The following is a 19,414-nucleotide window of genomic DNA, read 5'->3' as shown; positions in this document are numbered from 1 at the left end:
GATTTGAGGTTTGCAATCTACTTACGAAAGACCAGGACTCGAGACCACGAAGGTGCGAGAGAAACAGGTTTATTTGATGCATCGAGTTCAGCATGTTCACACCCCAAAATCTGAACTGCCTGGGCTCTGCCCAGGATCCTACTTTTATGCCGTGTTCCACACTGTGCATTCTCAAGTCAAGTCAACATGAGACAAACAGGACATTTCAAAAAGGAGAAGTTCACTGTGGAATGTTACAGCGAAGTACATAGGAGAAATACAAAAAAGAGAAGTTCCTATAATGTCTTAAGCTGTCAGCTGTTTTACCTCTGTTCTGTCTCTCACCCACGCCTGGCTTCCTGTGCCCCTCCTTTACAGGGTCTTGCCTGTTCAGCCCTATTTTTAATACTTATGAGGACGTTGGAGAGAAAAGTTCACTCCAGCTAAATGTCAACTTTGGAACTCCAGGACACTAGAATGAAAAGCCAAGCTAATATGAATTTATAAGGTCCATTCTATTAAGGCCACCTAACCTGGCCAGCCACTGGTGGGTTTACCTGTGCACCCCCTCCTGCATCAAAATGATCAAACTTCAGGCACTTGGCAACTGACTCTTACTTATGACGGTCGCATGATCTCCTTTCATGACCTTCTAACAAGCAAAGTCAACGGGGGACGCCAGGTTCACTTAACAACCACGTTAGTCACCTAATTACTGCAATGATTCACTTAGCAACGGAGGTGAGAAAGGGGGCACACGGGGAAAAACCTAATGATTTCTCACTTAGCAACATAGATTTTGGGCTCAATGGTGGCCGTAGGTCGAGGGCTACCTGTAGCCCCCACTGTGGGTGGCTGAAGAGCTGCTGGGGATGAGGGCGAAGGGAATCCTCCCTCCTGCTCTTCCTCCCCAGCAGCTGCTCCTCCGAAAGTCAAGTGACCCCCCCTGGAGTTTGGGGGTTCCAAAGACCCAGCTTGACTGGAGTCACCGAAGGGCCCCTTCCTCCTCTCTGAAAACCGAGGAGCCTCCTGCCAGCCAGCCCCTCCGACGCAGGATTTCAATTCCCTTGCAGGGGATGGGAGCCACGTCCAGTCCCCTGTCCCGTTCCCCCCCCCCCGTCTGTTTCTCTGGAGATTTTGTGATTTAGTGCTGGGGGGGGGGCAGGAGAAACTCTGGGTCGCCCGTATCCTGTGGCTGCGGAGTGTCCTTGGGACAAAGAGGAAACCATCCAGCTCAGAACTGCTGAGTGGCAGAATTTGGAAGGAGGAAGTTGGTGAGTGAGAAAGCAGATGGAGATTCCCCCCCCCTTCAGCCATGAAGCCCCTTCCCATCCACCCTGTCTGCCCTCCCTGATAGAGTTGCGGAGGATAAAAGGGGGGGCTTTGGGCCTAGAAAAGGGTAGAGGTAGGAAGGGGTGGGAGGGAAGAGGACCTCTGGCAGGGCTCCCCCCCCGCCCATGTTGTGATGGGGGAGTCCAGGAGGGGGGGGACAGAGGGAGGCTTTGATTCTGCTTTCATCCTCCCCCCCCCATCAAACGGAGGTCTTGGCTCAGCCTACAATCCCCCCCCCCCCACCCACCTCAGGGCAACTGGATCCAAGCAGCTAACAAAACAGAGGGATTTCTAGCAACAGCCTCCTAGCAGGTGGGGAGGGGGTGGCACCATCTTGGTTTTCCGCACAGGAGCCCCCCACCCTCCCCTCTTGCAGGAAAGCGGATCTCTGGAGACAGGATGTGGAGCGCATTTCCTGGGGAGATCAAGGAAGGCGGCTCCTTCTAGGCCTGTAGCCAAGGGGGGTGCAGGGGCCCTGGAAGGGGGTGGAAGCCCACCACGGACGGTCAGGTTCTTCTGGCCCCCTGGCTGGGCTGCCCCCACCCTGGAGGGGGGCAGCTCCTCTCCTCCTTGTGGGTGAACAGGCCTTCTGCAACGAGTGTGGACCTTTCGCGGGGTTCCCTCCGTCCCCTGCAAAGGCCTGCAGCTCCCTTCTCCGGCCCACGGGTAGCCCCTTCTCAGCCCTCAGTGCGCAGGAGGCATCCCGCTTGGGGGGGGGGGGAGAGTCTGCCCCTCCCTTCCCAGCCACAGGACTGGACGGCAGCAATCCCACCGCGGCCCCCTCGCCATTCCCGGACAGAGGCCGGGACCCTCCGTGGGGGCGGGCGAGGCCAGGGCTCCCCTCGGCCACGAGGGGGGCGGCTTCTCCCTCCCTGCCAGACACAACCCCGGGCTGCCGTCCGCGCTCTCCTCGCGCCAACTTCGCCCCGGGTGCGGAGAGACGCCGCGGCTGCCAGCCCTTGCCCAGGCGGCCCAGCCCCGGCATCCCGGCTAGCGACGACGAAGCCCCGCGCGCCCCTGGACTCTCCCTCCCCTCCCTCCCCTCCCTCCGTCCGGCTGGGGCGGGCTCCGGAAAGCCGCCGGGAGGGAGTATAAAGGCGGCTGGCGGAGCGCGAGGGTCCGCAGAAGAGAAAGCGGGAATGCCGGCAAGTGGGCACGAGGCGAAGGCGGCTCTGGAGGGCGGGCTGGGGGGGATCCCCTTTCCTCGCGCCCCCCGCCCCAATTCCTGTCCCCGGCCCCGGAGAAGCCGCCCCCCTCGGCCGCCGCTCTGCCCTGCTCCGCTCCTTCGCGTCAAGCGCGTCTCCCGGCCGGAGCCAACCTCGCCTTCCACACTTGGGACCCCGCGGGAGCAACTTCGGCCGGCGCGCTGCCTCTGCCGCGGGCGCCTCTCGCGGGGTCGCTTAGGCGGGCGGGCTCCGAACTCCCAGAAGCGGCTGCTGGGACCCTCCCGGCCCCGCACTGAAGGCCCAGTCCCAGCCGCCCCCTTCCCCGCAGACGGGACCCGCGCAGCTCAGCTCCCTTCGGGCCGCGCAGCGCCTGGATGGGGGCGCCAAGGGAGCCAGTCCTGAGTCCTCCCGGGTGGCCGCGGCCTTTCGGGGAGGAGAGTCGGGCTGGGGGCCTGGAGCCGGAGCTGCTTTCTCCGGGGACCGGAGCGGATGAAGCTGCGGCTGCGAGGTCTTTGGGAGAAGCAGGCGCTGGGCCGTCTCTCTGCGCCAAGCTGCGATACTTTGCCTACCTCGCTTGGTCTCTGCCCACCGACTCCTTAAAGCTGTGGAAAGGAAATCCTGGCGAGGGTCCCCAGAGCCCCAGCAGAGAGACGCCCACCTGTGGCCTCACCTGCCCTGAGGACTGGCTCCCTTTGAAGCCCTGCACTGCCGCCCTTTGGCTCTGCCTGCCTGCCTGCCCCGCCTTCACATCTATCTACCTATAACTATATCTATCCATCCACCCATCTTTCTCTCTCTCTCCCTCCCTCCCTCCTTATTATGCTGCCCATCTCAGCTGGAGAGGGCCTTCCATCCCACCCAGATGCCCCAGGGGGTGCTTGCCAGATGCCATCAGGACTGGGCCAGCCTGAGGGGAGCCCCCTGTGGACCCTTCGGAGACTGACCTCTTGCCCCTTGCAGGAAAAAGCCGCCATGCCTCTGCACTGCCTCCTGTTGCTGCTGACCTGGCTGGGCACAGCCTCTGGGGCTGCCCACACCCCTGCCTGCAAGATGAGGATCACGGACAAGGGCCTCGCGCTGGGTAAGTGGCGGGGGAGGGGCTGTAGAGGGGGGGAGCCCAGGCTTGGGGATGCCTCCCCTTCTGGCTCCAGCAGAGGGATCCCCATTCCCCCCCACCCCCGCTGGTTTTGGCTGGCACTGCCCATTGCCCACCCAGGCAAGAGGGACGGCCTCCCTTCCCTGGTGGTTTGGGCTGGGGGTTCCTTGCCAGCAGAGGCGCTGGGGGTGATGCCTGTGTGGGGGGTGTCTCTTGCAGTGAAGGAGGAGGGTCTGCGCTTCGTGGAGCAGGAGCTGGAGAGCATCTCCATCCCCGACCTGCATGGCAAGCAGGCCCAGTTCCACTACAACATCAGCAAGTGAGTCAGCTGGGCAGGCTGCTTGCAGGCCTCAGGACCTGGCTCCCCGCAAGAGCCCTTCGGCCCCCCTCAGCCCGCCTGGCCTGCAGCTCCCCAGGGTCTGCTGGGCCCCTCAGCTGGCAGATCCATTCTGCAAACTGGGGGTGACCCAGACAGCCAGCGGGCCAGAATTCGCTTCGGCCATGGCAGCCCAGGGAGGCGCAGCCCCTCTCCCCCGTCTCCCACAGCCATTCCCACCTCCCACCAGAGGGGACCAGGGGAAGCAGCCGCAGCTGCTGATCAAGTTGGGTTAAGGCATTAATGCAGGGAAAGGGTGCTGCGGTCGTAGGAGTGTGTGTGTGTGTGTGTGTGTGTGTGTGTGTGTGTGTGCACGCACGTGTGCGTATGGAATTGTCTCTCCACCATCCTAAAATAAGGAGGCTTCTCCCAGGGATTTATCAGGGCCCGATCAAATCTGGATTGATTGCAGGAGCTCTTCAAATAAGGCAGGGAAGAGCAATGGAGTTTACCCCTCTGGCTCTCTGACAGCTTATGCAAGGGAAAAAAAGCACATGGGTTGTGTTGCATGACTGAAGAGATCAGCCTGTCCCTGCCCGGGGCTGGGCTGGGCTGGGCAGGGCAGGGCTGGGCAGGGCAGGGCTGGAACCTGGCCCAGGGTCGCCACAACAACGTTGGTGCCTGTGGAAGCGGCCAATCAGGAAAGGCTTCCAGGGTCTCCAAGCCCTTTCATTCCAGCCCCCCACCACCACCCAGACTCCCCATGTTCCTCTCCTTCCTCTCCCCCATGGCCCTCGATGCACGGTTCCCACACAGGCTGAGCCTGGGGGGGGGGGGGGGCTGGCACCAGGGGGGCCGATAGCAGGGGAGGAGCAGGGGGGAGGCAGGGTAGGGGGCAGGGGCCTGGCCCGAGAGGGGATTCCCCCATCCCCAGCTGACTGTCTCTCCCTGCAGCGTGAAGGTGACTCACCTGCAGCTGAACTTCTCGGAGCTCCGTTTCCAGCCGGAGCAATTCCTGGCCTTCCGGATCAACAACGGCTCCATCGGGGTGCGATTCCGGCGGCAGCTGCTCTACTGGTTCTTGTGAGTGGCTCCTTCGCTCGTCCGTCTAAAACGGTTATGTAGCCGCCCTTCTTATTCAGGTAGTCCTAGACTGGAAACGATTCATTTAGTGACCATTCGGAGTCACAACGTCCCTGAAAAAAAAGGGTCTTGTGACCGTTTTACGACCATCGCAGCATCCCCCTGGTTGGTCACGTGGTCATAATCCAGATCAGTGTTTCTCAACCTGGGCAACTTGAAGATGTCTGGACTTCAACTCCCAGAATTCCCCAGCCAGCATTCGCTGGCTGGGGGATTCTGGGAGTTGAAGTCCGGACATCTTCAAGTTGCCCAGGTTGAGAAACACTGATCCAGATGCTTGGCAATAGACTCGTATTTATAACGGTCACAGTGTCTCAGGGACACGTGATCCCCTTTTGCGACCTTCTGACAAACAGGGGAAGCCAGGTTCACTTAACGACCATGTTACTATCTTAACCACAGCAGTGGTTCACTTAACAACGGTGGCAAGAAAGGTCATAAAATGGGGCAAAACCTGTTTATTAAAACAGGTTAACTTTGCAACATGGATTTTGGACTCAATTGTGGTCGTAAGTTGAGGAATACCCGTAACAATCCCTGGGATAACAACAATAACAACAACAACATCATTGTCGGCTGTGACCAGGGGGGCATTTGCCCAGGTTCGCCTGGTACACCAGTTGCGTCCCTACCTGAACCGGGAGGCCCTCACAACAGTCACTCGGGCCCTTGTGACCTCTAGGCTGGAGTACTGCAATGTGCTCTACATGGGGCTGCCCTTGAAGAGCATCCGGCGACTTCAGCTAGTCCAGAATGCGGCCGCGCGAGCGATAGTGGGTGCACCTCGGTTCGCCCACGTAACACCTATCCTCCGCGAGCTGCGCTGGCTACCTGTTGATCTCCGGGTGCGCTTCAAGGTGCTACTTGTCACCCATAAAGCCCTTCATGGTAGTGGATCTGGATACTTGAGAGACCGCCTCCTGCCAATCACCTCCACCAGACCGATTCGATCGCATCGATTAGGCCTCCTCCGAATTCCATCTTCCAGCCAGTGCAGACTGGCAACTACCCGGAGGAGGGCCTTCTTGGTGGCTGCTCCGTCCCTTTGGAACGAACTCCCCGTGGAGATTCGGACCCTCACCACCCTCCAGGCCTTCCACGCTGCGTTAAAGATCTGGCTGTCCCGGCTGGCCTGGGGATAAGATTGTAGCCCCACTCGAATTGTGTGATTGTTGCGTTTTCTTTTTTAATATGCTGTATTGTCTATTGTTTGTCTTCTCCCCCTCCCTCTTTTGAATTGTGAGCCGCCCTGAGTCCCCCCAGGGAAAAGGGCGGCATACAAATAAAGGCAAAAAACAGAAAAAAAGACAAAAACAAACAAACAATACAGAGCGTATTAAAACCAACCGCATTAAAAACAAAAACCGGATGCCAATTCAGCCTCCTAATTATAATAGATTCCCCACGCCTGTCCGGCAGTCCAGCGTTTCGAACCCAGGGCTGGATGTGACCCTGGAGCCTTCTGTACAGTCTGCAGAGGGAGGGAGGGAGGGAGGGTGTGTATGTGAGGGAGGAAGAGGGGCGTCTGAAGCCCCCTCCCTCCCCCCCCCCGCTTCTTCCACCGCTTTCTGCCCAGCTATGACATCGGCTCCATCAAGGCGTGGGCCGAAGGGGTGAACATCCACACGCAGCTGAGGCTCTCCCGGGACCAGGGCGGCCGGCTCAAGATCGCCAACATGAGCTGCAACGCCTCCATCGCCCGGATGCACGCCGGATTCAGCGGCACCCTCCGGTAACCGGCCCCTCCCTCTCCGGGGGAGCCCATTTTGTCAAGGGGATTCCTAGGAAGGGCCTTGTGGCGGGGGTGGCATGCCAGGGCCCGGGGCTGCCAAGAGGGTGCCAAGCAGGCTGCCTTCCTCTGCCAAGGAAGAAAACGTTGAGATTGGCAGAAGCAGCAGCTGGGGAGGGGGAGACACTCCTAGCTCCCCCCCTTGACCAGCCTTTCCCGACTCTCTCTAGAAAGGTCTATGAATTCGTGGCCATACTCATCACCTCAGGGATGCGCTACATAATCAGTCAACAGGTGAGCAAAAAAGGCACAGGTGGGCCCTGCTGGGCCACGGCGAAGGGAGCGGCGCACAGGTGGCAGGTGTGCCAGTCTCCCCCGAGTCCAGGGTAGAGCAGGGAAACCCCGATTTTGGCCTAGAAACCCTTGAAGTTTCCCCCCTTCTGCTCCTCTGTCCCCGGTTTCTCTCAGTGGCTCCGCTGGGCTTCCGACCACAGAGGGAACTTTACTACTTGGAGTAGCCTTAGGGAATAGACTGGTGGGGGCACCCGGCAGCTGTGGGAGTTTGGAGCCAGCCTAGGTAAAGAACCCGCTTGGACGCCCCATATGTGGCGTTTCGTGGAATCATAGAGTTGGGAGGGACCTTAGAGGTCTTCTAGTCCAACCCCCCTACCTAAGGCCTTATACCAGGCTGTCCAGTCTCTCTGGGAAGAGCTCCAGCGACGGAGCCACCGCCACTCCCGGAGGGAGGCTGGTCTCCCCTTTTCCCACCAGCTCTCTGCCTTTCAGATCTGCCCTGCGCTCAACCACGCTGGGCTGGTGCTCCTCAACTCCCTGCTGGACACGGTGCCCGGTGAGTGGTGGGCAGCATGCCCTTTCCCTGCCAAAGAGGACGGAGGGAGGACTCTGGTGCGACGGGATTCCTCCTCACCCTTTCCTCCTCCTCTCCAGTGCGCAATCCCGTGGACGAGTACGTGGGCAGCGACTACTCCCTTCTCAACGACCCCCGTGTCACCCCAGAGAACATAGACCTGGATTTTAAGGTACCCGCCAGGTGCCCCTTGCGGAGGGCTCCCTTATGGCAGGGCTCCCCAACCCCAGGGGCCACGCGAGCGTCCATCCGCAGCTCCACTTCCTTGGCTGGCGGGGCGCCTGTGTGTGAGTGTGAAGCTCCGTCACACACACGGGAATGCTCATCGCTTGTGTGAATGGAGCTGTGCATGTGTGCACATCTGCCCCTCGCACAAAACTGTTTCCTCTCCCCACCCCTTGCTGGTCCGCAAAGCTGGAACGTTTGGGGAGCCTTTATGGGATGTGGGGGACCCAAGAGATTTTGAGACGGGCGGATTAAGTCACCCTCAGTGGTGCCAGAAGAGGAGGAGGAGGAGGAGGAGGAGGGCAGCCACGTTTGAGGGCCGGTGGGACAAACCCCTGCCTTGCTGTGGGCTGCCTTCCTTGCAAAAGGCTCAGAACAGAACATGGGTAGGGCCACACTGAGCACCCTTGAAACGTGGAGCCAGAGGCGGCCTCTCCTTGGCCCCCTCAAGCCCAGCGCTGCTGCTCTCCCAAAAGGCCCCTGGACTTCCTTGCCTTCCTGTGAAAACGTTTCCCTTCTCCTTCGAGGAGCTTCCTCGGCTGCCACTTACGGAGAACCAAAGAAGACGACAAAGGAACAAGGAAATCCAGTCGTCTTTTGGGAAAAGGGCCTTGAGCAGCCCCACAGGCCTCTGCGGGGAAAGAAAATGCAGACAGGCCTCGACTTACGACCCCCATCCAGCCCAGAATTTCTATCTCTAGCTGAGAAAGTTGCTAAGCGAATTTTGACCCCTTTTATGACTTAAGGGACGAGGGTGGCTCAGGGGCTCAGACGCTGAGCTTGTTGATCAGAAAGGTCAGCAGTTCAGCGGTTTGAATCCCCAGCGCCGCGTAGCGGAGGGAGCTCCCGTGGCTTGTCCCAGCTTCTGCCAACCGAGCAGTTCGAAAGGACGTAAGAAATACAAGTAGAAAAATAGGAGCCACCTTTGGTGGGAAGGGAAGAGCGTTCCGTGCGTTGAGTCATGCCGGCCACAGGACCACGGAGACGTCTTCGGACAGCTGTGCTGGCTCTTGGCCTTTGAAAGGGAGACGAGAGACGCCCCTCGGGAGACGGTGCTCGTCCCTTTCACGCAGACTAACGCACTCGAGCGAGGGGAACCTTGACCTCGTGACTTTTCTAGCCAGAGTTAAGTGAATCCCTGCAGGCGATAAGTGAGTAACTTGGTTGTTAAGTGAATCTGGCCTCCCCCATTGAGTTGAAGGTCGCAGAAAGGGGATCAGGTGACCCCAGGAGACGGCAACCGGCATAGGTCCCTGCTAGTGGCCAAGCCCTTGACTTGTGACCCCCTGGTGATGGGGCTCATGCAAAGGTTGGGTGGGTCATCAGTCCCTTTTTTTCAGTGCCTTTGTAACTTTGAACGGTCACTAAATGAAAAGTTGTAAGTTGAGGACTACCTGTACAGCAAACATCCACACACACACACACACACTGATCCTGACCCCTGGCGTGTATTCGTGGCCCGGCCTTGTCCCAAGGGGGCAGCCATGAGGGGAGGGGACCCCTCTTTCCCGGCGTGACCCGGGGTCTTTTTCTGCTGCTGCTGGCAGGGCATGTTCTTCCCTCTGCGGAACGAGAACGAGACCCTGCCCAACGCAGCCCCGGAGCCCCTCCTGAGGGAGACGGAGCGGATGGTCTACATGGGGCTCTCCGAGTACTTCTTTGACTCCGCCCTCTTCTCCTACTACCGGGCGGGGGTCCTGAACATGGAGTTTGCAGGGGACGAGGTAGGCCACGCTGGGCAGGGGTCTCTCTGGGGGGGGTGGAGAGAGAGAGGGCTGGCAGGGAAGGTGCGGGGAGGGGGGGGGAAGCTGCTGCCTTGCCCGTCTTATGCCTCCCCCCCCCCGTTGCAGGTGCCAAAGGATTTGCAGGTTTTGCTGAGAGCCTCTTTCTTCGGAAGCATCGTGCTGCTGGTAAGGGGGGGGGAGGGGGCAGCTTGGAAGGGGATTCTGCAGGAAGGACCCCATTGTCCCCCCCAGGAATCGTCTCCTTTGGAAACCAGATGGGGGGGGGGCAAATAAATTTCATCATTGCCAGTATAACGTCTGGCTGACTATGCAGCAGCCCATAATAATTAACAGATTTGGAAGGGACCTTGTGGGTCATCTAGTCCAACCCCCTACACCATTTCTGACCGATGGCAGTCCAGTCTCTTCTTGAAAGCCTCCAGGGACGAAGCTCCCACACCTTCCGAAGGCAACTTCTCTTCCATGGGTTGATTGTTCTCACTGTCAGGAAAGTTCCTCCTTATTTCCAGGTTGAATCTCTCCTTGGTCAGTTTCCATCCATGATTCCTTCTCCGGCCTTCAGGAGCTTTGGAAAACAGCTTGGCCCCCTTCTTCCTCTCTGGGGCAGCCCCCCAAATACTGGAAGATGCTCTCCTGTCTCCCCTGGTCCTTCTCTTCCCTAGACTAGCCAGGCCCAGTTCCTGCAACCGTTCTTCCTATGTTTTAGCCTCCAGTCATCATCCTGGTTGCTCTTCTCTGCACTTTTGAGCGTCATAAACTTCTCTCCAGATTTCTGTGCTAAATCTTGCCAGTTTTGCATCTTACAACCCCGATTTATCTTCATCCGCTTCCCCTTTACAGTCCTCTGAAGAAGCCCCCCCCCTCTGTCCCCCTCCCAAATGTGGGAGTCAAAACCAGAAGTTTTATTTTCAATTCCTTATTACGAGGGAGCCAAAAGTCACAAGGCCGTTTCCGGTTCCTTTTTAGCCAGACTTCTTCTCCAGAGAAACCCAGCAGGGCCTGCTTGCCCCCCCCCCAGCTGACCCTCTGTCCTCCCCCCAGAACCCCGATGTGGTGGACGCACCCCTGACCTTAAAGCTGCAGGTGACCGAAGCCCCCCGCTGCACCATCCGGACCTCCGGCACCTCCGTCTCCGTCTCCGCCCTGCTCAACATCTTCTTGGCCCCCCTGAACCAGCCCCCCGTTCTGCTTTCCAGCCTGACGATGGTGAGCCCCCCCCCAGGGACTCCCCCTGCCCTGGGGAGGGGTTTTCATCCTCCTGATGGCCTTGAGCAAGAGGCTTCCTTCCTCCTGGGCTGCTCCTGGGATCCGCAAGGTCTGATGGGGGGGGGGCAGAGCTGAGGGAGGGGTCTGCAGGCCATGCTCCAGCTGCCCCCCCATTGTGGCCTCTCCCCCCCCGCAGGAATCCCGCTTAAGCGCCAAGGTGGTCCTTCACGGCAAGGCTCTTCGGGTGCAGCTGGACCTCCGAAGGTAGAGCTGGGGGTCCCTGGGGTGCCCGTGTGTGTGGGGGGTGGGGGATGACCAGTGGCCTCAATTTGGTAGCACTTCTACCACCACCCCTCTCCCCCCCCATTCAGGTTCCGGATCTACTCCAACCAGTCAGCCCTTGAATCCTTGGCAGTAAGTCTAACTTTGGGGTCAGGCGAGGGAGGGGCAGAGGCAGGGGCCCAGGCCCTCCTGACTGATGGGGAGGGGGCTCCCGGTGCTTATCCCGCCCCAGCCAAACCCCTTCTCTGCAAGACCAGTCCCAACCCCTCCCCCTCTCCCCCTCCAGCTCCTCCCGCTGCAAGCCCCCCTGAAAACCCTCCTACAAATGACCATCATGCCCTTCATCAACGGTAGGCACGGGGGGGGGGGATCATGTGGGCAGCTCTGTGGGGGCAGGGAGCTGGATCCTTGGCCTTTGGGTGGGTGGGTGGGCTGCAGAAGAGTGGCCGGGTGACGCCCCCTTGCCCTGAGGATTCAGCCATGGGCCAGGCCAGCGAAGCCCCTCCCTCCTCCTCTCCCTTTCAGAGAAGACCATGAAAGGGGTCCGGATCCCCCTCCCCGAAGGCATGGACTTCACCAAGGAGACCATCCGGAGCCACTTGGTAAGTAGGAACCCTCCCACCGGGACCCCTGGCGCTGGGAGGCTCTGCCCCACAAGCCCCCCACCCTCCTCCTTGCCTCCTCCCCAGGGCTACCTCACCATCGGAGCAGACCTGCACTTCAGCAAAGGGCTACGAGAGGTCATCGAGAAGCTCCGGGCCACACCGGGCCCTTCTCTGGCCTCCAGGGCTGCCTAGGGCCCCGGATCCCGTCCCTCACCTGGCCCCAACCACACCCTGCCGGACACGAAGGTCCTTGTAAGCCTCTGGGGCAGCTGAATAAAGAGCTTCGCTGCCCGACTCTGGCTCCTGTCTTAAGGGAGGGGCTGCCGGTGGGGAGGGCTCCTCTCCCACCCCTACAACAGCCCTGCCAGGCGGGCCTGCCCAGGCCACATTGGGAAGAGGCTCCAGCTCTTTGTCTGCCTCTGAAGGCAGCTGATAACCGGCAGACGGCCCTGGCCCCCTCTCTGCCTCCGGCACGGAGCCCTCATCCAGGCCTCCCCAGACTCCAGGACTGGCCCATCCTCCTCCCCAACCTCCCCGCTGTCCGAATCAGCTCTGCTGACCGCTGGTGGGCCACACCGTGGACTCAGAGACCGCTCTCGGCCAACACCCTCCCCCCAGGGCTTTGAGCTGCCCCCCCAGCAAAGGGGAGCACCCCACATCGCACCGTAGCCCACCCCCTCCTGCCCAGCAAATGCAGATCGAGCCAAAGTCTTGGTTGTCCATCCAGGCTGGGCAAGAGGCTCAGTGCACCACCTGCACCACCTCTGGGTCTCAAGCCAAAAGGCCTCGGCCCTTCCTGGGCTCAGGAGCCTGGGGGGTGCTGAGCTCACCTTCCCCCCCCCCCCAAGTCAGGGAACTTCGGGATAGTTGCTCAGAGAGCCCAAACTGCTCTCGGACTGAACCAGGCTCCACCCTGGCACAAGCTCTTCACCCGCCTAGTTTGGGGGTTCACCTGACAGCAGCAGCCCAAAATCTGGAGCGACTCACTCCTTCCTCAGCCCTAAAGGGAGCCCTGAACCGTTGCCACAACTCGGCTGCAGTCCAGCCCCCTCCCTGTCTCCAGGGCTTAATTTAGGGAGAGGCAGCTGGCGGGTGGGTGGGGCACGCAGAGCGAAGGCCCCCCTCCCTGCTGCAGCTGCCTGGGCACCCCCTCCTCTTTCGGGAGGGGCAGGCTGCTGCAGAACCCTGGGTGCGGGAGCTGCAGGTCCCAGAGGTTGGCACCACTGCTGCCTCCCGGAGATGCTCAGCTCTGCAGAAAACACCTCCCGGCTGCTGTCCCCCCCCCCCACCAGCGGATTCTGGGGCAGCCCAGAGGACAGGGCTGGAGGGGGGAAGGACGGAAAGAGTATAATCACAGAAGAAGAGGGTTGGAAGGGACCTTGGAGGCCTTCTAGTCCAACCCTCGTTCAAGCGGGAGATCTGAGACCAGGGGCGCCCAATTTCGGCACTTTTAAGACTTGCAGACTACAACTCCCAGAATCCTCCAGCCGGCACAGCTGGGAGTCCACAAGGCTGACACTTTTACCATAGAGACCATTCTGGCCACAGGGCTGTCCGGTCTCTTCCTCCAAGCCTCCGGCTCTGCTTCAGGAAGACCCTCAACCCCCAGACCCAGCTCCAAGGCAGCCCCTTCTCCACAAATCACTCCGCTCCTTTTCCATTAGAAAAATAACCGTTTAATCGCTTGCTTGGACCAGAAAGGAGAAGGCGGCTGCTCGTGACCTCCACTTCCTCCTTCAACAGCAGCCAGGACAAGGCTGAGAAACGGCCCCCCACCCCCCACCCCCGGGGGAGGGCAGCGAGAGGACCTGCTTCCTCCCTGAGGACAGTGCAAATGTGCAGAGAAGGGTGGAGGGGAGACGGGGCCCTGCCAGAGGACCCACCCAGGGCCCGAGACCCTCCAGGCGTCTACCAAAGGCCAGTCAGGAGCGCCGCAGTGGGAGGGGGCCGGTCTCCCCAGGAAAGTGCTGTTCCTAGGCTTAGAAGGGCTGCCGGCTGAGGAACCGCTGTATCATGTGGAAGGCCGCCCGTGCCTGGTCAGTGGGCACCATGTGGCCGGCACCCTGCGGAAGGGAGAGACGAAGAAGCGATGGGAGCGTCACGGCTGACTCGCCACGCACCCCTCCCCCTCCTTGCAGCCAGAAACAGAAGCTGGGAGGGGGCAGGGAAAGCAATGGAATGCATGGGAGGACTTGGCCTGGGGGGGGGGGGGATTGGGGAATGCAAGGGAGCCGTCTGTAGCCCGGGAGAGTCCCAGCACCCCAAGGTCAAATGCTGGGGAGGGGCTCAGATTGTTCCCAAAACAAAATGAAGGCAATTGACTGGTGGGCAATGGACCATAAGGAGGTCTGGGGGAAAAAGGGGGTTTCACCTACACTGGTTTTCGCGCGAAAACCTTAGAACTGGCTTTGCTACAACTGTGCCTCTGTGGGATTATCAGTCAAGTGATTCTCTTGGTTGAATAACAACCCAGGAGTTCCAGTGGGACGGCTGACAGGTAGCCTCCCTGGGACTCTGGGAGGGCGAGCTTGGCTCCCGCAAGACCCCTCCCCACTCTTACCTTGACGGTGAGGAAGGCAATGTTGGTGAACTCCTTCACGAAGCCCCCGATCTGATCCTGGCCGTCCTCATCCGTGAAGATCCAGGCTCTCCGGGCCACCTCCACCTGCCAGCAAGAGGGCCCGTGGGGGCCAGCCGTGAGGGTCTCTGGGCTTCCGGAGGGGAAGCGTGATGAGGGGCAGGCAGCACCCAGCCCGGCCCAATGGGGAGGGTCACCGGAGGAGTTTGGCGAGGCAACCCCAGCGCTGGAGGCTGTGCCCCCCACAATCCCTGAGCCCCATCACCTTCCACACATCCCCCGACCCAGAGGGGGGAGGAGCTGCTGGGTGGAGAATCTGTTTATGCATCATTTATTAAGCATCTATGCTGCCTGTCTCCCTGCAAGGGGGCTCTACACACAGGTAGTCCTCGACGTGCAACAGTTCATTTAGTGACCATTCAAAAATTGCAAGAGCACTGAAAAAAGTGTGACTGCTTTTCACACTTATGACCGTTGCAGCATCCCCCGTGGTTATGTGGTCAAAATTTGGACACTCAGCAACTGGGTCCTATTTATGGCCTGGCTTCCCTTTTGACGACCAGAGTCCACGGGGAAGGCAGGTAGCAGCTTAACAACTGCATCGATTCACTTAACGACCGTGTCAAGGACGGCATAAAATGGGCCAAACCTCACTTAACAACTGTCTTGCTTAGCGACAGAAAATTGGGGCTCAACTGTGGTCGTAAGTCGAGGACTACCGGGAGGAGGTGGACCCGAGGGGCCCAGGAGACAGCGCAGGGGAGGCCAGCAGGGGCTGCCTGGAACCAGGGGTGCAGAGGGGAGGGGGGCTTTCCCCTCAAGAGCCTCCCCAGCTCAGCCCACCTTCTGCTGCAGGGACTCCACGAACCATTCGTCCCCCAGGAAGTTGCAGGCCATGTCGACGTCCCCGTTGTAGAGCAGGACGCGGTATTTCTGCAGGGGAGACCGGGGGGGGGGGGGAGTTAGTGCTGCTTCATAAAACCCTCCTGAGGCCCCACCTGGAATCCTGCAACCGATTTGGGTCAATCACAAAAGAGATGTTGGGACTTTGGGAAAAGGAGGAAGAGGAGAGCAGCTGAGGGCATCCAAGGCCTGGAGAGAAAACCACAGGAAGAGCGGCAGAAGGATTTGGGCGTGGCCAGCCTAAGGAAAAGAAGGACGGGGGGGGGGGGGACACACGGGGGGGGGGCAGCCTCCCAGTGTTGGAAGAGCTATCACAAAGAGGAGGCTCGGCCTCTTCTCCAAAGCGTCTGAGGGCAGGGCTGGGGAACCGAAACTAAGGAGAAACTCCCTCACAATTAGAACAACCAACCAGCGGAACAGCTTGCCACCAGAAATCGTGGTCACTCCATCGCTGGAGGTTTTTAAGGGGAGACTGGACAGGCACTTGTCCGAAGTGGAATAAGAGCTCCTGCTTGAGGGCTGGACTAGAAGACCTCCAGGGTCCCAGCTGTATCCTATTCTAGAAACCGCCCAGGATTACAAACTCCTGGAGGAAGGGCCAGCCTGGTTTCCCCTCCACTGGGGGTGGTGGGGGGGGGGCAGGGCAACAAGGAACGTTGTCATCCCCATCCCCTCTCCCTTCCCCCACCCAGCAACCCCACTGCTGAGCCCAGCAACTCACCCCAGTGCTGAGCAGCTTCAGGTATTGGTCGTTCATCTTGGAGTAGAGCCGCTTGTAGCCACGGCTGACGTTAAAGCTGCAAAAAGGGCCTCGATTAGGGGGTGGCCTGCAGAAGGCCCCCCCCCAATGCACCAGGAGCTGCCCTGTGCTCCCCCCTCACCTGCAGATCTCCCACGCGGGGGCCTCGTCCTGAATGTGCAGCGCTCGGCGCACTTGGGGGTCATTGAGGTAGCGGGTGAGGCCGGTGGTGTTGATGCAGGGGGGGTCCAGCTGCACATGCTTGGTCACCCCCAGGTTCAGCAGGTTCTGAGGGATTCCAAGCACAGTGGCTGCTCCAGGAGATTTCCAGCTTCATTCATTCATTCATTCACTTACCCATCCACCCATTCATTTATTTACTCATTCATTCATTCACTTCATTCATTCACTTACCCAACCATCCACCCATTCATTCATTTACTCATTCATTCATTCATTCATTCATTCATTCACTTACCCACCCACCCACACATCCACCCATTCATTCATTTACTCATTCATTCATTCACTTCATTCATTCACTTACCCATCCATCACTTACCCACCCATCCACCCATTCATTCATTTACTCATTCACTCACTCACTTATTCATTCATTCATTTATTCATTCATTCTTCCCTCCCTCCGTCAGCTGCTTTCAGGCCTTCAAAGGGCAGAGGAAAGCTGCTGAGATGCATGAAGAGCCTTCCCTCCCTCCCTCCCTCCCTTCCTCCTCCTCCTGCTCCTGAAGAACGGGCTGAAATCCATGGCTGCCTGAGTTGGGGGGCCCTGTGGGGGGAGGGGGCTGCACAGAAGCCCATGAAACCTTCGCTCTGCTTTCTCAGGCCGTTTCAGGTGGGCCTTTCTAGCAAGATGGCTCTTGTCCCCCGAAGAAGTCCCCCACCCTGAGGGAGGCCCCTCTTAGGGGTTTCCAGAGCCCCCCACCACCACCAGTATAGGGCCACCTTTGAGGCCCCCAGCGGGGCTCATGTCCCAAGCGGCCTCTGCTCACCTGCCTCCAGAGGCTGCGGAAGGGATGCCAGAGGAATCTGTTGCCCAGGTCGTGGGTCACGATGGTCCCGTCCAGGTAGCTGCCAGGGGGAGAACGGCTGAGCTGCCTTCCGGGGCCCCTCACCCGCTTCCTCCACCCAGGGGGATCCCTGCCCGCCACCACAGGGGGGAGGAGGAAAGGGGGCCACTGCAAAGCACCAGGCGCTCACCTGAACTTTCCCGGCACCCCCCCAGCACAGGGGGCATAGAGGTTATAGATGTTGAGCCCGGAGTCGTCCACAATGTGGATCATCTCCACCATCTGGAGGAACAACAAGAGAGCCGGATGACCTCAAGGGGTCCCCTCCACCCCATCCCCTATGGCCCTCCCCCCCTCCCGCCAGTTCCCCCCACTCACGGCAGCCGTGCAGTTCAAATTGGGGTTCTTGTGGAAGTCGCACTTCCCCCCAGAGCAGCAGAAGCGCTGCAGGTCTCCCCAGAGCCTGTGGAGGAGAAGCAGGGGGTCTTCATCAGCCGCCCCTGGGGCCGCAGCGCCAGCGCCCCTTCCCAGGATCCCCCCTCCCCCCGGCAGAGGCTCACCGGTTCCCCAGGAGGCCGTGGTAGTAGGCGAAGTAAACCAAGGAGTTGTCGTTGGTCTCGTAGGAGGAGAGTCCGTTGCCCACCGAGAGGCCCTGAAAGGCACGTCCTCCGGTGACCTCCGGCAGCCCCTCACCTCCATTCCCCTCCCACCCACCCCTAATGCCCCAGACAAGAGGAGTTGACTGGCTGTTGGCAGTCAGATCCTCCCCGGTGCTTCCCCCCACTGATGTCAGGGAAAGGGGGCAGGCGTTTGTCCCAGCCCTGGTTTTGCTTCCCCAAGAGAGCAGCTGGAGGGAGGCTCAGGGAGGGGCAGCTGCTGCTGGTGGGGGGGGGGGGGGATTCCGGTTTTGCCACTCTCTGCAGAGCTGTCCAGTGCCAGGGGCCATGCCCTGGGCACCCCTGTGGCCCCCACCCACCTCCGTACCTGCCCATTTAATGCCAGGCTCCCGGGAGTCTGCTCCGGGGCCACAGGGCCCTAACGACACACCCACCTTCAGGTTGAGGCTGGTGTCCTGCATGACCCATTCTGCCAGGGTTGGGATGTAGATGCCGCCATAGCTTTCCCCAGCCAGGTAAAGGTCCTTGGGCAGGTGCTCGGGAAAGAGCTTGAAGAACTCTTTCAAGGCCAGGTAGTTGACGCGGGCCACCTGCGGGGGGCAGAGAGGGCACATGCCAGGCACCAGCTGGCTGGGCAGGGCACGGGGGGGGGCAGGGGCCAAGGGTCAGCACCCACCTCTGTGTCATTGGTGTGGTAGTCTTGGCTGTCCGAGTAGGAGTAGCCGACGCCAACGGGGGACTCCAGGTAGAGGATGTGAGCGAGCTGGAGGGAGAGGAGGAGGAGTGAGGCTCCATGGGGGGGGCAGGAGGTGCTATCTTGCCCCCCTGCCTCTCCTGCCCTCTGAGTGGGGGTGGGCAGGAGATGCTCCAGCCAAGCTTTCAGGGCGGGGGGGTGGGGGAGTCACCTTATTCCAGGCATATTCGTTGTAGGTCAAGGTGGCCCCGTCTGGCTGGACCTGAAGGGAAAGAAGGGACCCTCCTCAGTGGAGACCCCGGGATGCCCACAGCCTCTCTGCCCCCCCCCCCGGCAGCTTGGAAGGCACAAGAGCCCCCCCCCCAAGGGAGGCAGCAGCTGCAGGGGTGGGTGTGACCTCACAAATGCCAGAGCCACAAGGGCCCCCAGCACAGCTGGAGGGAAGCTGCCCCAGGGGCACGGGGGAGGGGGCCCACGGCCTGCCTCCCACCCCCACAGGGGCCCCAGGCGAGGGGGGGGCTACTGACCCTGAAAGGCCCGTGCTCGGTCAAGAGGCCGGCGATGGAGCTGCAGCCGGGACCCCCGTTCAGCCAGAGCACCAGCGGCGTCTCCCCGTCCGCCTCCTGCGCCTCCACGAACCTGCGGAGAGGAAGCGGCGGTCGGAGGGGGGGCGTCCCGTCCCGCCACCCGCCCCGCCGGCCGCCAGCCTACCAGTAGTGCAGGTGCTTGTCGCCGTCCACGCTCAGGAAGCCCGTGTACTGCTCGAAGGACGCCTGCTTGCGCAGCCCCGGCAGGAAGTCGATGGCGAACTTGGACGACGGCGGGCCGGACCAGGCGGCGGCGGCGGCGCCCAGCAGCACCAGTGTCGGCAGCAGCGGCATCTGCGGGGAAGGCAGCGCAGGGCGGGCGGTCAGAGCGGAGGCTCCGGCGGGGGCTCCGGCGGGGGGAGGCGGCCCCCAACCCTCCCCCGCGGGGTCCCGGCAGCGTCCCTCGCGCGCCCGCCGGAGCTCACTTGGCCACGGGGGGCGGGCGGGCGGCGGCGGCGGCTCCTGGGGCTCCGGCGGCGGCAACAGCAACAGCGGCAGCAGCGGCGACCGGGCGCACGTGACTGCCGCTCCCCGCCGGGCCCTGGTCACTTGACGGGCGGGGCGGGGCCCGGA

General features: G+C 60.7%; 2 protein-coding genes across 3 annotated transcripts; one reads left to right on the top strand and one right to left on the bottom strand.

Moving 5' to 3' along the window:
* Positions 1–1,229: 1,229 nt before the first annotated feature.
* PLTP (phospholipid transfer protein) lies at positions 1,230–11,986 on the top strand. 2 transcript variants are annotated; one of them, XM_032218890.1, is made up of 16 exons: positions 1,230–1,253; positions 3,438–3,558; positions 3,793–3,892; positions 4,844–4,972; positions 6,609–6,764; positions 6,992–7,055; positions 7,548–7,611; positions 7,710–7,801; positions 9,402–9,578; positions 9,705–9,764; positions 10,641–10,805; positions 11,002–11,069; positions 11,177–11,219; positions 11,374–11,437; positions 11,613–11,689; positions 11,777–11,986. In XM_032218890.1, exons 2-16 carry the CDS (start codon positions 3,450–3,452, stop codon positions 11,882–11,884), a joined length of 1,476 nt encoding a protein of 491 aa, XP_032074781.1. In that variant the 5' UTR covers positions 1,230–1,253; positions 3,438–3,449; the 3' UTR covers positions 11,885–11,986. The 2 variants fall into 2 exon arrangements, with proteins under 2 accessions (XP_032074781.1, XP_032074780.1); XM_032218889.1 differs by lacking the exon at positions 1,230–1,253 and adding an exon at positions 2,086–2,456.
* Positions 11,987–13,345: 1,359 nt separating this feature from the next.
* CTSA (cathepsin A) lies at positions 13,346–19,371 on the bottom strand. Its single transcript, XM_032219023.1, has 15 exons — positions 19,267–19,371; positions 18,966–19,135; positions 18,782–18,893; positions 18,466–18,516; positions 18,237–18,323; positions 17,995–18,150; positions 17,504–17,595; positions 17,322–17,406; positions 17,134–17,225; positions 16,926–17,004; positions 16,055–16,200; positions 15,895–15,970; positions 15,114–15,203; positions 14,253–14,357; positions 13,346–13,755 (listed from the first exon to the last, which is right to left on the bottom strand). Exons 2-15 carry the CDS (start codon positions 19,133–19,135, stop codon positions 13,672–13,674), a joined length of 1,425 nt encoding a protein of 474 aa, XP_032074914.1. The 5' UTR covers positions 19,267–19,371; the 3' UTR covers positions 13,346–13,671.
* Between the last annotated feature and the right edge of the window lie 43 nt (positions 19,372–19,414).

The sequence above is a fragment of the Thamnophis elegans genome, chromosome 5, assembly GCF_009769535.1.
Source record: "Thamnophis elegans isolate rThaEle1 chromosome 5, rThaEle1.pri, whole genome shotgun sequence".
Classification (NCBI taxonomy): domain Eukaryota; kingdom Metazoa; phylum Chordata; class Lepidosauria; order Squamata; family Colubridae; genus Thamnophis; species Thamnophis elegans.
The sequence above is the reverse complement of the archived record's forward strand: the minus strand, read 5'-3'. Positions and strand labels throughout refer to the sequence as shown.